Here is a 13,258-nt window from a genome sequence, read left to right as displayed (position 1 = left end):
AAGAGACTGATGCACTATCATATCTCATAAAGCATTTTACATCAGAAAGATTTGACATTAACAACCCAAATGTTGACAGTCTTATGGAAAAGTTCAAAAGACAATTGGAAATCTTAGAGGAACGAGTAAGCACAGCACAGCTGTGGGTGCAGTATTTCTGGATGGTGTCAGTCCTCAAGCAATTTATCGAGGCTGAAAGAACTGGGAATTGGATGTTACACCTGCAGAGCGTCAGAAACATGATTCCATATTTCCACGCCAGCAGACACTTCAACTACGCAAAAGCTAGCCAACTCTACCTGCAGGATATGGAGGAGCTCAATAAAAAACTGACCCATGCTGAATATCTACAGTTCGTTGTACAAGGTTACTTCACAATAAGGCGTAGCGAAAAGCATTGGTCCGGAATATGGTCAGATATGACCATCGAGCAAGTGCTCATGAGAGCAATATCTTCTTGTGGAGGGCTATCCCGTGGGCGGGGAATCAGCGATGGGACTCTAGCCTGGTGGATCGCTGGTATGCCCACTGCAGTGGATAATTGTCATCAAATTGAGGAGTACTGTGAGGTCTCCTTCTCAACATCTGATCAGCATGTTGACACGACAAACTCCAGAATACGGAGGGACGACAGCGATTTGCAGAAATTCAGCGAATGGATTCAGTGCCACGACCCATTCCCTAAAATGAGTTCCCTCATGTCCATCAGCACAGGAGTTATAGCAGATGACAGCATAAACTGCCACAAAGCTTTTGAAAATGGCACAGCCAGTATGAAAACCATTGAAAGGAAAAACTTCAAAGAACTTCAACTTAGCAGAAAGAACCTAGTAGTGCCTCTACGAGCCGTGAAAGCTACAGCAAAGATCAACGGAGAATCAGCCCCTATCAGTCCGGACACGATTTTCCGCCGCATTCCATTTCACATGAAATTACAGCTTCAGCTTGAATCGTACTTTGGATTCGACTTGGCCCCGTACCCACTCCCACTGTTCAATGATGACGGCATGATGCGGAAGAGTATAAAATCTAAACTGTACAAGCTGTTCACTCCAATCAAAGTGGATTTCACTGTGAATGCAGACTACGTAGTGGATGGTGATTTCCTCCTGCACAGAGTTGTGTGGAACAGCGGAGAACAGTTTTCCAATATCATTCACAAGTACGTAAATTACGTGAAATCCAACTACAAGTCTGACAGTATCACCATAGTTTTCGATGGATACCCAGAGGATGTGGCCGAGAATAGTATAAAGTCTGCTGAAAGAGCGCGAAGAGCCCGTGCTATGTCATCTTCGTCGGTTATATTCCAGGAACATACCAAGGCCACAATGCCGAAAGATCGTTTCTTGTTGAATGATCACAACAAGAAACGTCTCATATCGATGCTCACAAACCAACTGATGGACGAGGGCATTCACGTGAAACAAGCCTTGGAAGATGCAGATTCTCTGATTGTGAGCACAGCAATGGAGAGGTCTATAGAGGGAGGCAATGTTTTCATAGTGGGAGAGGACACCGATCTGTTGGTCCTGCTCACTTTTCATGTTTCTATCTTTGAAGAGCCCATCGCCAACGTGTTCCTCATCAAACCCGGGAATCAGAACCAGGAAACTGTCGTTTACAGTCCGAGCAATTGCCGGCTGCCTGAAAACATGAGGAAGCATGCCCTGTTTCTCCATGCCTTCACGGGGTGCGACACCACATCCTCATTTTTCCGCCAGGGGAAAATAAAATTGATCAAGAAATTCATGGCAGACCAAAACCTCCTTCATCAGGCCTCTATTTTTCTTGACCCGATTGCAACTCCTGATCAAGTTGCAGAGGCAGGCGTTCACTTCATAAAAACCTTGTACATGGGTGGCAGCAGCAAGTCCCTCAATCAAGTGAGGTTTGACCTCTTCCAGAGGTCGCTTTCAAAAAAGAATTTCGATTTGGCGTCCTTGCCTCCTACAGAAGCGGCTTATCGCCAGCACTCCTTCAGAGTTTATTTACAGGTGCAGGTATGGAGGAGTAATGTACTAGATCCAGAGAGATGGGGATGGAAAATAACCACCAATGGGTTAACTCCCATCACAACGACTGATCCACCGGCCCCACAAGAACTTCTCAACTCCATATCGTGCACATGTAACAAAGGGTGCAAAGCAGCTTGCTCCTGTAGAAAGGCAGGGATAAAATGCACCACCATCTGCATAACCTCCAAAGGGCACGCATGCCTCAATTCCATCTCTGAAGACAAGGATGTTATACTGGATGCCACCCAGTGTGACGAGGAGATTGATATCATCGAAGGAGAGCAAGAAATGAATCCTTATTCTCAAGATTCCGAGGATGAGGAGCTAGATGACGTGATCGGCGAAGAGGGACCGTCTTCTCCTAAACGGCGAAAGAAATCGTCAACATTAGTACTTTGTACATCTTTAATATTATGATCTTTCATGTACACAACTAATACATCTTTCATGTACACAACTAATACCGTTATCGTTTACATGTATACATCTTTTGTTACCTTCAATAAAACATTATTCATTATAATGCCTTCTTATATTTTGAAACCACATAACATCATTTTGGAGTGTCCAAATGCGGATCCAGTAGGAGGGGGGGGGGGAGGGGGTGCACGTTTCCTACAATTTCTGAAACCCCAGAACAATTAATATTTAATATTTGATTAAAAATAAGGATTAGACTTAAAATTCCAAAGGGGGGTAGTGGCCCCCTTCCCTTCACTCTTGGATCCGCCCCTGGATGATTGTCATTGAATAAAACATCATCAAATGATTCATATGATCCATTCAAAGGGCATAATCAACTTTTTAGCCAAGTTGGTAAAATATGGCCCAACTTAAGAAATCAATTGCGGCTAAACAGCTAAGCTGATTTTGACGGACTAAAAACCATTCAATGCAGAATTTAATACTCTTAAAAAAAGCTATGAGTAAATTTTTTTCAGAATGCGTCGTTTAGGAGTGGTAAACGAAAAACTAAACATAGAATCAACTTTTTAGCCAAGTTGGTAAAAATGGCCCAACTTTGAAAATCGATTGCGGCTAAATGGCTAAGCCGATTTTGACGGACTAAAAACCATTCAAAGCATAATTTAATGTTTTTTAAAAAAGCTTTATATAAAAATTTCTGTAGGATGCGTCGTTTAGGAGTTATAAGCGAAAAACTAAACAAAGTGCGAAACTTCCGCGGTTTTTTGACTCCCAAAACTTAAGCAGGAGTCAGAATCCGTCGCAAACTCACAGGACTCTTATTTGGGACCCCCAAAAGGTATTAAAACACTTTCCAGCTTTGGACGATTTTTCGGGAAGCACGGCCTTTTTTTTGGTCTAATTTGCCTGGACTATAGGTAGGTTTACCTTCAATAGTCAGAATTAAAATGTTATAATATACGTGTATGATAGCAGGTATGGTAGCAAGAAGTGGCCGCTACTCACCTCGCTCGTGCTGTAGTGCAACATGCGCCTCAGGTACGTGGGCAGCTCCGTCATGAACACGAACGACAACCAGGCCGCGGACACGCTCATGGACAGCCACGCCCACACTGCCGACGAAGTGGCAATTTTAACCCAAGGAACTGGAAGCTTGGTCTGAAAGTTTATCACGGACGTAGAACCAGAGGAACAAAGAAAGAATTTTTTATTCATTAGTCAAGTAGCATACACTTCTTTATGGGAAAAATTATAGTACTTCTATTTTACTTTTTTTACAATACAGAACACTTAAGTATTAACAACCTGAACATATTTTTGAAGAAAGGATACTTAATGATTATTTGTAAAAGGTCAATGTGAAAAAAGGTTTCTTGAAAAACTCTTTTCTTATTAGTAGTATATTAAAGGGGTTCCTGCGCCAAGTTCCAGGCTGTGAATTGTGGATTGTGTCGTCACGGCGACCATCGTGCATAACCTTTACCTTTGACGTTCACCTTTGACCTTGACCCCGGTGGTTATTTTGGACCCGTAATTTTGTTTTTCGCCATCATGGACTGTGCCATTTTGTATTGCCACCATTTTGTTTTCACTTGGAATCGAATGACTCACTCTCTAACGTTACAATTTTCTTTATGGCCACCATCTTTAAAATCCGTATTTTTGTGCTAAAAATCGAGAAAAATTTTAAAAATTAATCAAAATTTGTATAAATAAAACTTTAAATAAAAAACTTATTAATAACATGGAGTCTTTGGTTCTAACCCAGTAAGGGCAATTTAATAATATTTCCCCTGTAATGACACCTGGAAGACTGACCCCACCACTTTTCTTAATACATATATGAACTTAACCACACCCCCCTCAAAATATTTTTGTCACAGAAAACTTCCCCACTTTTACGCCCTACAGTTTAGGGCATAAATACAAGCTGCTAGACCCGAGGCCCCCTTCAGTCTGCTACAGTTCCTCGCCCCGAGCAAGTCACCTCCCCGGGGAATCTGTGCAAGTCTCTGAAGAACCAGGCAGTTAGCAACCAGTTCGCGGCGCCAGTCGTACCCACATCCGTTCAACTGCAAGAAGTAGTCATTGAAATCGCGACCGGTTATGACGGTGTCCACATAGACGTTCTTCGCCATATAATCATGAACACCAACACAGTGTTAAACGAAATGTATCCGGACCCGACAGATGTATTGATTAGCAACTGCGGATGTCAGAAGCAATAATAAGAGTCTGCAAGGAGACTTGGGCTGCCGCAGACGATGGTATGCAATACTAGGAGGTACTCGTCATAGTTCAAGTTTGTTTTCAACTTTGTCACAGTCGGGTAAGTAGCAGTGACACTGAAGTCAACGAGACCGGGACCTCCGGAGCAGTCAGAACTAAGAATCTCCGCTGCCGTCACCATCGCAGACCGAATCATCCAGGTCTATAGCTATGTAAATGAAAGAGTTCATTGATTGTCGTCGGAGGGCCTTGGGCCTGACGACAGCGCCCCATTTGTCCTGGACTTCTTGTGGCCACCACGCGACGAGTCGTGGCCGCCCAATACCTGGCCGTCTACCATCGCAGCCCCGGTTTATGCGACCTACATCCACGGTCAACTACATAGACATCATCATGTACTATGAGGACGACGAGGCAGACGACGACAACTCCACGTGGCCCTGGGACCCTCGTCCACACGAGACCAACAAGTGTGTAATGTTTAACATCTCCGAGGAGAATCACTGGAGCAGATTCCAGTGCATAGAGCACCAAGTCTGGTTCTACGGCACTACATCCGACGTGTTTGCTACCTTCATCACCTACCTAGAATTGTGTCGAGGCGGGATACACTTTCGACTTAAATGGGATCCGGAAGATCCGTACAAGACAGTGAAACCTGTGACGGACTTTGCCTGCTAGGACCCTAATTGCGTAATAAATCTGTGTCCCCCTAGACCCGAGAGCGAGTTTCCCCTGCACGCTCCAGGAACTTATAGACTCTTGAAAAACAGAATATGATCAACGCTACAATGACAAGTGCAACAGAACAAAATATTGTCAGTATATTTACAGTGATACACCACAGTGACGAAGTTTTGACACACCTTTCTGCGACCATATTGGCCCTGTGGCTAGGACACAATTGCCTATTGTACGAATCCGACTTTTCCATGTCAAAACATGCAAAAAAACAGCGTGGACTAACTAAACATAACCAACAGGGACAACATTCATAAAAGTACGTGCTCAATGTAAGAATGTTTTTATTTATTACTCTTTAAAATAAATTAAAAAAATTTTTTTAAACCATGTGTAACGACCTATAATAATTTCAATGTTAATATGTCTCCTCTGTAGGCGACTTGTATTGGGGCGGGGAATCGTAGCAAATAAAAAATATCCAATGTATGTTTGTGTGTTGATATTGTCACGCGGTAACATTTTACGTGAAGGGTTTATTGAACTTGGCTTTGCGCAAGTAGTGCTTTGTGAGACCGCTTGAGTGCCTGACACTTGCTTGCGACACTCGGGTGTTGTATTTTGTCTTCCCGGCGCGGTAGATTGCTAACACTCTCTGTTTTACTGGGACGGTGGCGTGATTCGCCACCCGAGGGCCTGGCCAGCTACGCGGGCGGTTGCGACATCGTGGCCTGGAATCTCCGGGAGCATTGGCCACCCTGGTTGTTTTTCGCTGCGTTGTTGTTCTCTGAGCAGGCGCGCGCGCCTGACGTGCTAGTGTTGGTGTTGCAATCTGGCAGAAGAAATGCGAGTTTGGCATGGATGGCGGAGAGGGGATGGCGTCGGTTGGCGGCATGGCGGTTGTGTTGTGAAATCGCAGCCGGGATTTTTGCTTTCGCCTGGAGTGTTCTCGACGTGATGACGATGTAAGGGGGAATTAATAAATGGGCCACCGGGGGTGTGGTTCTTCTCGGTGAGGTGTTTGAGGACTGTCGGAGCCCCTCCCTGGCGGGTAGCTGCATGCTACCGTTCGGAGAAGGTGTTGTACGTAATGAAGAACTCGTATTCTCGTTCATCTTGTGTAAAGTATGTAGGCGTATTTCAAATTGTGTTAGGATGACTTAACTTTTTGATTCTTTCCAGGAGTGCAGGCAGTTTGGAATCCAGTAATGTTAAATTGCTTTCGTTAATTTAGCCTAAGGATGGGTCGAGGTGTGTGTTAAGATTAATGATGTTATTTTAAAAGTTAATACTCGTGCTAAGAAGAGAATAAATTATTGTTTATTTATTTCAAAGGAGTATTAATTTATTTATTGTGAACAGAGTAGATTGACATTATTTACATTATTTATTTATTTTTGTGTTGGTCATAGTTTACCGGAAATAAACCTGAAACTATGTGGGATGAATAATACTTCTTTTTTCAGTCAACACCCTACAACCCCTGTTTCAAGGAGGTTAGACGTTCCTGTACCAGCTCTACTGCTACCACCCCCCTTCCACTCCAATGTTTTTTGAAATCTTACGATGTTATTTTAATATTTTTATTTTGAGTAACATTTTGCAGATCTTGACGGAGACCGAGGGCCTCCGCCACAATATTAAACCCATTCACTATACTTAATTAAAGTTTCAAAAAAAATACTATGATGTGATATTCAAGTTATGTGTTTATTAATAAAATAATTTCAAGTTGAATATAATCCTTGAAAAAGAAAAAAACTTCAATTTACATTATAAAAAACCAAACAAGTTAAAAAAAATTAGCAGAAAAACCTTTCAATAAAATAAAGTTAAAACATTTAAAATACATAAATCTTTCAATAGAATCCGGCAGCGCAAATAAAGCGCGTGGCGAGATCACTCCACCAGGCGACAGCACGACTGCATGCAGTCGGCAGGGAACAGCCCATGGAGAGCTGCCTCAGGACCCAGGCCCGCCTCTCCTTGGGAGGTGTGGTGGGTGGTGCTTTGCTTCAACATAGATTTTTTTTTTTTGTCCACCGACAAATCCCACGAATCAAACTCAGGTCTTTGGAAGCTAACGAATTAAGGCATACCGTTCTATCTTTCGACGACAAATGGGTCTGGAAATTTAGTTTTTTTGTATTTCTTCTTGGTAAAAGCCACCTGAAATTTTTTTTCCCCGTTCAAGTCTTCCAGAAAATAATTTCGAGTATAGGCATGTCTTATTCTAAAAAAAAACCTTTGTAGGGTCTAAGAAATATTCCATGTGTAATCGAGATACGCACAATGTCGCCGACATTAGCCTTCGTCTTCCATGGATCAAGTCTCTTGGTATTAAAGTACTCGGTTCGAAGCAGGCAATTGTCCTGTAAGTCCTTTGGCTTCTATTTTTGTGGTAGAATGCACAGTGGAATTGTATTCGCTTATTAGTTTCGGCAAGATATCCAACCACTTGTAATTGCTTTGGCTGTAAAATATCTATATAGTTTATTTTTAATAATAAGAATCGCACTTTGAGCCATTGATACCTTAACGCCGCTAAACGTAGAGTAGTGATTGAAGTACTTTTTAATCAAGGTCTTGAATGATGCATTAAAATATTATTTCCCGTTTTCCGGCTGCAATAATAACTGCCTATGTTTTGCTTCAAAATATCAGCCATTGTTCGTAATGTCGCCCACAGTCTTTCGTTTCAAGGGCCTGGTCCAAATAAATTTGGAATAAGTGTCTATAACCAGGAGACCATACTTGTAGCCCTTGTTGACACATGAAAATTAAATTATTTCAATCAAATCAGACTCTCAAATGTCATCCAATCCTATAATGATGATTTTTATATGTGGATTGATGCGCCTTGCGGTTTTATGCAACTCTCCTGCTATAGCGTACTTTGACATTATTATTATTCGATGTAACAAGCTTCACGCTATTCTCCGATAACTAAACTATTTCGTTAGTGTGCGAATAATTTCCACACTCTGCAAAACCATCAAAAGTCTAAGTATTGAAACTTATTCATTGGCATGAACCCAATGCACATAGTCAAAGTTCCTGTTCAATTACAGCTTATGTAGTCCAGACCCTACGATTTACGAAAAAGACTAGCTGTTATGGGATATTTTAAGCGCTCATAAACCTTAAAACTTCGTGAGCTTGTGCCGTTGTTTGCGAAAGCTGTGTGTGTGGCATTAGGTAGTTTATGATATTTAGGCAATTCTTTCTCCAAATACTATCGTGGTTTTTGGCGAAACACCAATTCACACAGACCGCAAGGTACTTAATAATGTCTTTACCATTCCGTATATAACCGCCCGGTAACAAATGTACTTCCTTCGAATCAAGAACCCATTTATTCCTACGTTTATGCACACCATAAGTCGTATCGCCTGTTCCAGGCGCATACGAGGCGAGGTATTCGTTCACCAGTGATTCGAGTTCAGGCCTCGTATCACGAGGTTTCTTCCTGAGAAATCTGCTATGCTGTACTTCTTCCGCGCTAGAATCCGCGCTGGTACCATACGTTTGGTTGGATGAACGCCTACGTTTCGCTGCAGGCATAGGCTGTGTCCCCTCCTTAATGTCGAATTTAACGGGTTTATCCCGCTCGTCTTCATCCTTTTGGCTACAAAACTATCCAGACGAGCACTCAGGGGTTTCAATTCCTCCTCCCTACGAACTTCGTCAGCTAATCTGTGCTGCTCTGCGAACAAGTACTTCACACGAATGGTTTCAATTACCTCGTGCAGTCGTTTAGCTAAATCGGTATTTTTCATCCATGATTACTGGGAAGCAGCCTTCGTCACCAGATGTGCATTAAGTCTGGCTAGAAGCGACTTTAGGTCGTCGCATCTTGTGCATTTGATACTTCGATCTTGTCGCGAATTCGAGAATCCGATGTCTCCACTCGCTGGCCAATGGCTAGCAGATAATCTAGTAATTTGTTTTTCGTTTTTTCCACTTTTTGAGCCATTAGCGAATTGTATTTCCGGATATCGGCGTCGTGATACTCGCAGTTTGGTATTGTGTCTGCTACGACCGAATTTCGAAAAGCTATGATTCGTGTTTGATGATAAACTGATCGAAAACTTGTCTGTACCTGCTCAAATATAGAGGCCAGTCCTTGACTATAACAAGTAATCTGTGCTTGTTTTTCCAGCACAACTAACAAATGTTTTTGAATTCCTGGAAAGTCATGTCAGTGTTTACATGATCGTTATATGCGTGACGTAAATTAAGTTCATCCATGCGAAACAGCACGATGTCATTCACACTGTCTTGTAGCAAATGTTTTGGAATTCTACTGTATGTTTGACACAAGTAAATGCAGTCTACCTTTGCATTTCTGCTCATGGAAAAGTACTCTTGTATTATGCCTTGCTTCTCGCACATGACATCGTCAAAAACCATTATTTTATTGGCTCTTTTTTCACTAGGAGGCAGCACACCTGCATTATCATTAAAAGGAAAATACTCCAGGCCTTCCACCGATCGTAGAATCAGAGCTAGATGCTGGTTCTTTGGCTGTCGCAACGTCTTGGAATAGAGGTACACATTTTCGAACCGAAGGCAGTTTGGTTCCTCCAACAAACTCAGTAGAATGCAAGTTTTTCAACAGTTGAATGGGTCTGCCATAATGCATCGTACAGTAGAAGGCAATAACAAGCCATTCCACGACTCGCGCGCACTGACTACATTGTTTTGAATACTGAGCGCAGACAAACAAACTTTATGCTTGACGACTTGAATTTTACTGGTTAAATTGTATAAAATAAGTGTATTTATAGTTTTTAGCATTCCCGGCCATAGATTCCGTGATCCAGGAACGAAACTAGCCCAACGAATAACTCGAGGTGATGTGGGAATTAATTATCTTGACGAGAAGTGCAAGCAGCACGATATTGCCTATTCCCTCAGCAAGGACTTATATTCCAGGTTAGGGCCGACGAAATATTGGCACAGGAAGCCAAAGATATAAAATTTTCGCGGCATGGGGAATACACAAAATCATAAAGACAAAGAAGACTAAATAAGGAATGGGTACTCGGCGAGTCAGGCTCCGCAAGACTAAGGCCCACTCTCGCATGCTCAAGACTGGTGCAAGTCTGCGAAAGACCAAGAAAAAGGGCGGGTTCCTGCCTATGCGTTTACCCACCTTAGAACACTCAGAGGAATTGCTGCGGCCGTGGCACACATAGCTAGGGAAGTACACACTTCCAAGAACCAGCGGAAACAATCAAATAAATCACAATTGCCAACATGGAAACCATTGACATGGGGAAAAATCGGTGAAAGACTTTACTTACGGCCCTGCAAAGAAAGGTTAAGGCATGACAAAAAATCTAGTAAAAAACTACTAGTTCCCGGCAGAAACGTCTGCTCACCAATCTACTATATAAAAATAAGTCGGGTTTTCCTTCCTGACGCTATAACTCCAGAACGCACGAACCGATTTCCACGGTTTTGCAGTCGTTGGAAAGGTCTCGGGCTCCGTGAGGTTTATAGCAAAGAAAATTCAGGAAAAATCCAGGACAAACCAACATTTTAAGTAGATGGCGCCGGTGCGTGATACATTGTTTGACAGCTACTCATTGTTCTCTGCTCAGTTAATTTCATGTGACAAACCGGTATTGTGTTCACTGTGAAATTTTGAAAAAAAAGAAAAAAAATAAGTTATTCGTTTCCTAACATTTCAATTGGAAACCATCAAATCAACTACTCATTGTTCTCTGCTCAGTTAATTTCATGTGACAAACCTGTATTGTGTTTACTGTGAAATTGTGAAAAAAAAGTAAAAAAAACATATAATGTATATTGTGCAAATTTTTATTCAATTTCAACAGCAGGCATTTGTCTTTTAGGTCGTAAGTTGAACTGTGTAAATTATGTGGATCGTGCATTTGAGGTTAAATTCACCACTCTGTCCATAGCCCAAAATGCCTAGAGGACGACGTGCCAACATCGGCCGCCGCACAAGACATGCAAGCCAGCAACAAGTGTATTCACAGAACTTAAGCGAAGAAAGACAAAATATAATAAGAGAAAATGCCCGATTGAGACAACGCGTGAGCACACGAAGATCATTGGCATCATACAATCGCTTGGCATTCCAATATGATCCCACTGCGAACTACAGTGATGATGAAAATTTAGATATTGGACCAATGACGACTATATGCCGATATTGCAATGCGTTAAAGTTCAAAAGAGAAACGGCTGGATTGTGCTGCGCAAGTGGAAAAGTCAAACTGGATCCATTACTTACACCACCACAGCCACTGAAACCATTGTTCGACGGAAGTGATCCCGATTCCAGCCATTTTCTTCAACACATCCTTGAATACAATAACTGCTTTCGCATGACTTCCTTTGGAGCTAATATCATTCGAGAAGGCGGCTTCATGCCGACTTGCAAGGTAAAGTATCACTCACACCAACACAATGAATTGCAATACATAACAACTACATATACACCACACACTACACCATCACACGATCAGAAGTTACACCGTATTCTTAAACAAATGATTGTTTGCAATTACAGATACAAGGACAAATATATCATTTGCATGGTTCAATGGTGCCAACACCAGATGAACCGCATCAATTTCTGCAAATATATTTCATTTCGTCGATGGTGGATCAGCTGAATGTGCGGTGCAATATACAGGGAACACAACAGTTAAAGAGACGAATTATTGAACAGTTGCAAGCATTTTTTCACGCTAATAATGCTGTGGTTAATATGTTCAAAACAGCATTTGAACGAGTGCCATCGGATACGCACAAATTTGTCATAAGAGCGGATTGTACCCCAACAGGTGAACATGTGCGAAGATTCAATGCACCCACCGTTAATGATGTTGCTGCAATTATTGTTGGCGATCCAACTAAATCGCGAGACATTGTCGTTCAGCGAAGAAGCAATATCATGCATCGTGTAAACGAGACACATCGTTTGTACGATGCGTTACAATATCCAATCATTTATTGGCAAGGGCAAGACGGATACGACATCACGTTGAAGATGGTCGATCCAATTACAGGTACAATATTCACACACTAATTATTGCTATTATTGCTATTATTGGTTTCCATTAACAATTCATTTAATTTTGCATTTTAGGCGTATCAACGAATAAAAATCTAAGCGCAATGAATTACTATGCGTATCGTATGATGATTCGTACACATGAGGAGAATGTCATTCTGAAGTGCCGTCGGCTATTCCAGCAATTCGCTGTCGACATGTCCCTATGTCAAAGTCGAGACAGAACGTTTAGCGTTCAACCGATTCAATCAGGCAAAGATACGATCTGAGGACTATATACACTTGCGTGATGCTATTCATTCAGATGGTGATGTTCAGAATATTGGACGTCTGACGATTCTCCCATCATCTTATATCGGAAGCCCACGCCACATGCACGAATACGCTCAAGACGCTATGACGTACGTGCGAAATTATGGAACTCCGGATTTATTTATTACGTTCACATGCAATCCGAAGTGGACGGAAATTGAACGTGAGTTGGAACCGGGCCAAAAACCGCAAGATCGCCATGACATAATCGCCAAAGTATTTCAGCAAAAACTCAAGGTTATGATGGATGTGCTTACTAAGTATCGAGTTTTTGGTGACACGCGTTGTTATATGTACTCGGTGGAATGGCAGAAGCGTGGACTACCGCATGCGTGTTCACGAGTTGGGAAACCATCCGCTTTGTTTGTGTTAACGTCAGACCAAAAAAACAAAAAATGTGGTTTACCAAAGAGCACTTCAATGAAACGGATAATTTGCGGACACGTATAACGCTTCGATTCAGTATTTACTTTGGATTCACTTTCATTTACTTAGAGAAGTTCAACTAAATAACACTTCATTTTTGTAATCGAAATGA

The 13,258-nt window shown here is 41.9% G+C and overlaps 1 protein-coding gene across 2 annotated transcripts in view; it reads right to left on the bottom strand.

Moving 5' to 3' along the window:
• LOC134533560 (sialin-like) overlaps positions 1-13,258 on the bottom strand; it is a 111,217-nt gene that overhangs the window by 26,208 nt on the left and 71,751 nt on the right. The window contains exon 6 of one of the 2 annotated variants that reach the window (XM_063371097.1): positions 3,450-3,602. In XM_063371097.1, the coding sequence (XP_063227167.1) occupies positions 3,450-3,602 (153 nt within the window). The remainder of the gene's footprint in view (positions 1-3,449; positions 3,603-13,258) is intronic. The other variant, XM_063371098.1, reaches the window with a different exon arrangement.

This window comes from Bacillus rossius, chromosome 6, assembly GCF_032445375.1.
Source record: "Bacillus rossius redtenbacheri isolate Brsri chromosome 6, Brsri_v3, whole genome shotgun sequence".
Lineage (NCBI taxonomy): Eukaryota > Metazoa > Arthropoda > Insecta > Phasmatodea > Bacillidae > Bacillus > Bacillus rossius.
Note: the sequence above shows the minus strand (reverse complement) of the source record. Positions and strands in the feature narration are given on the sequence as shown.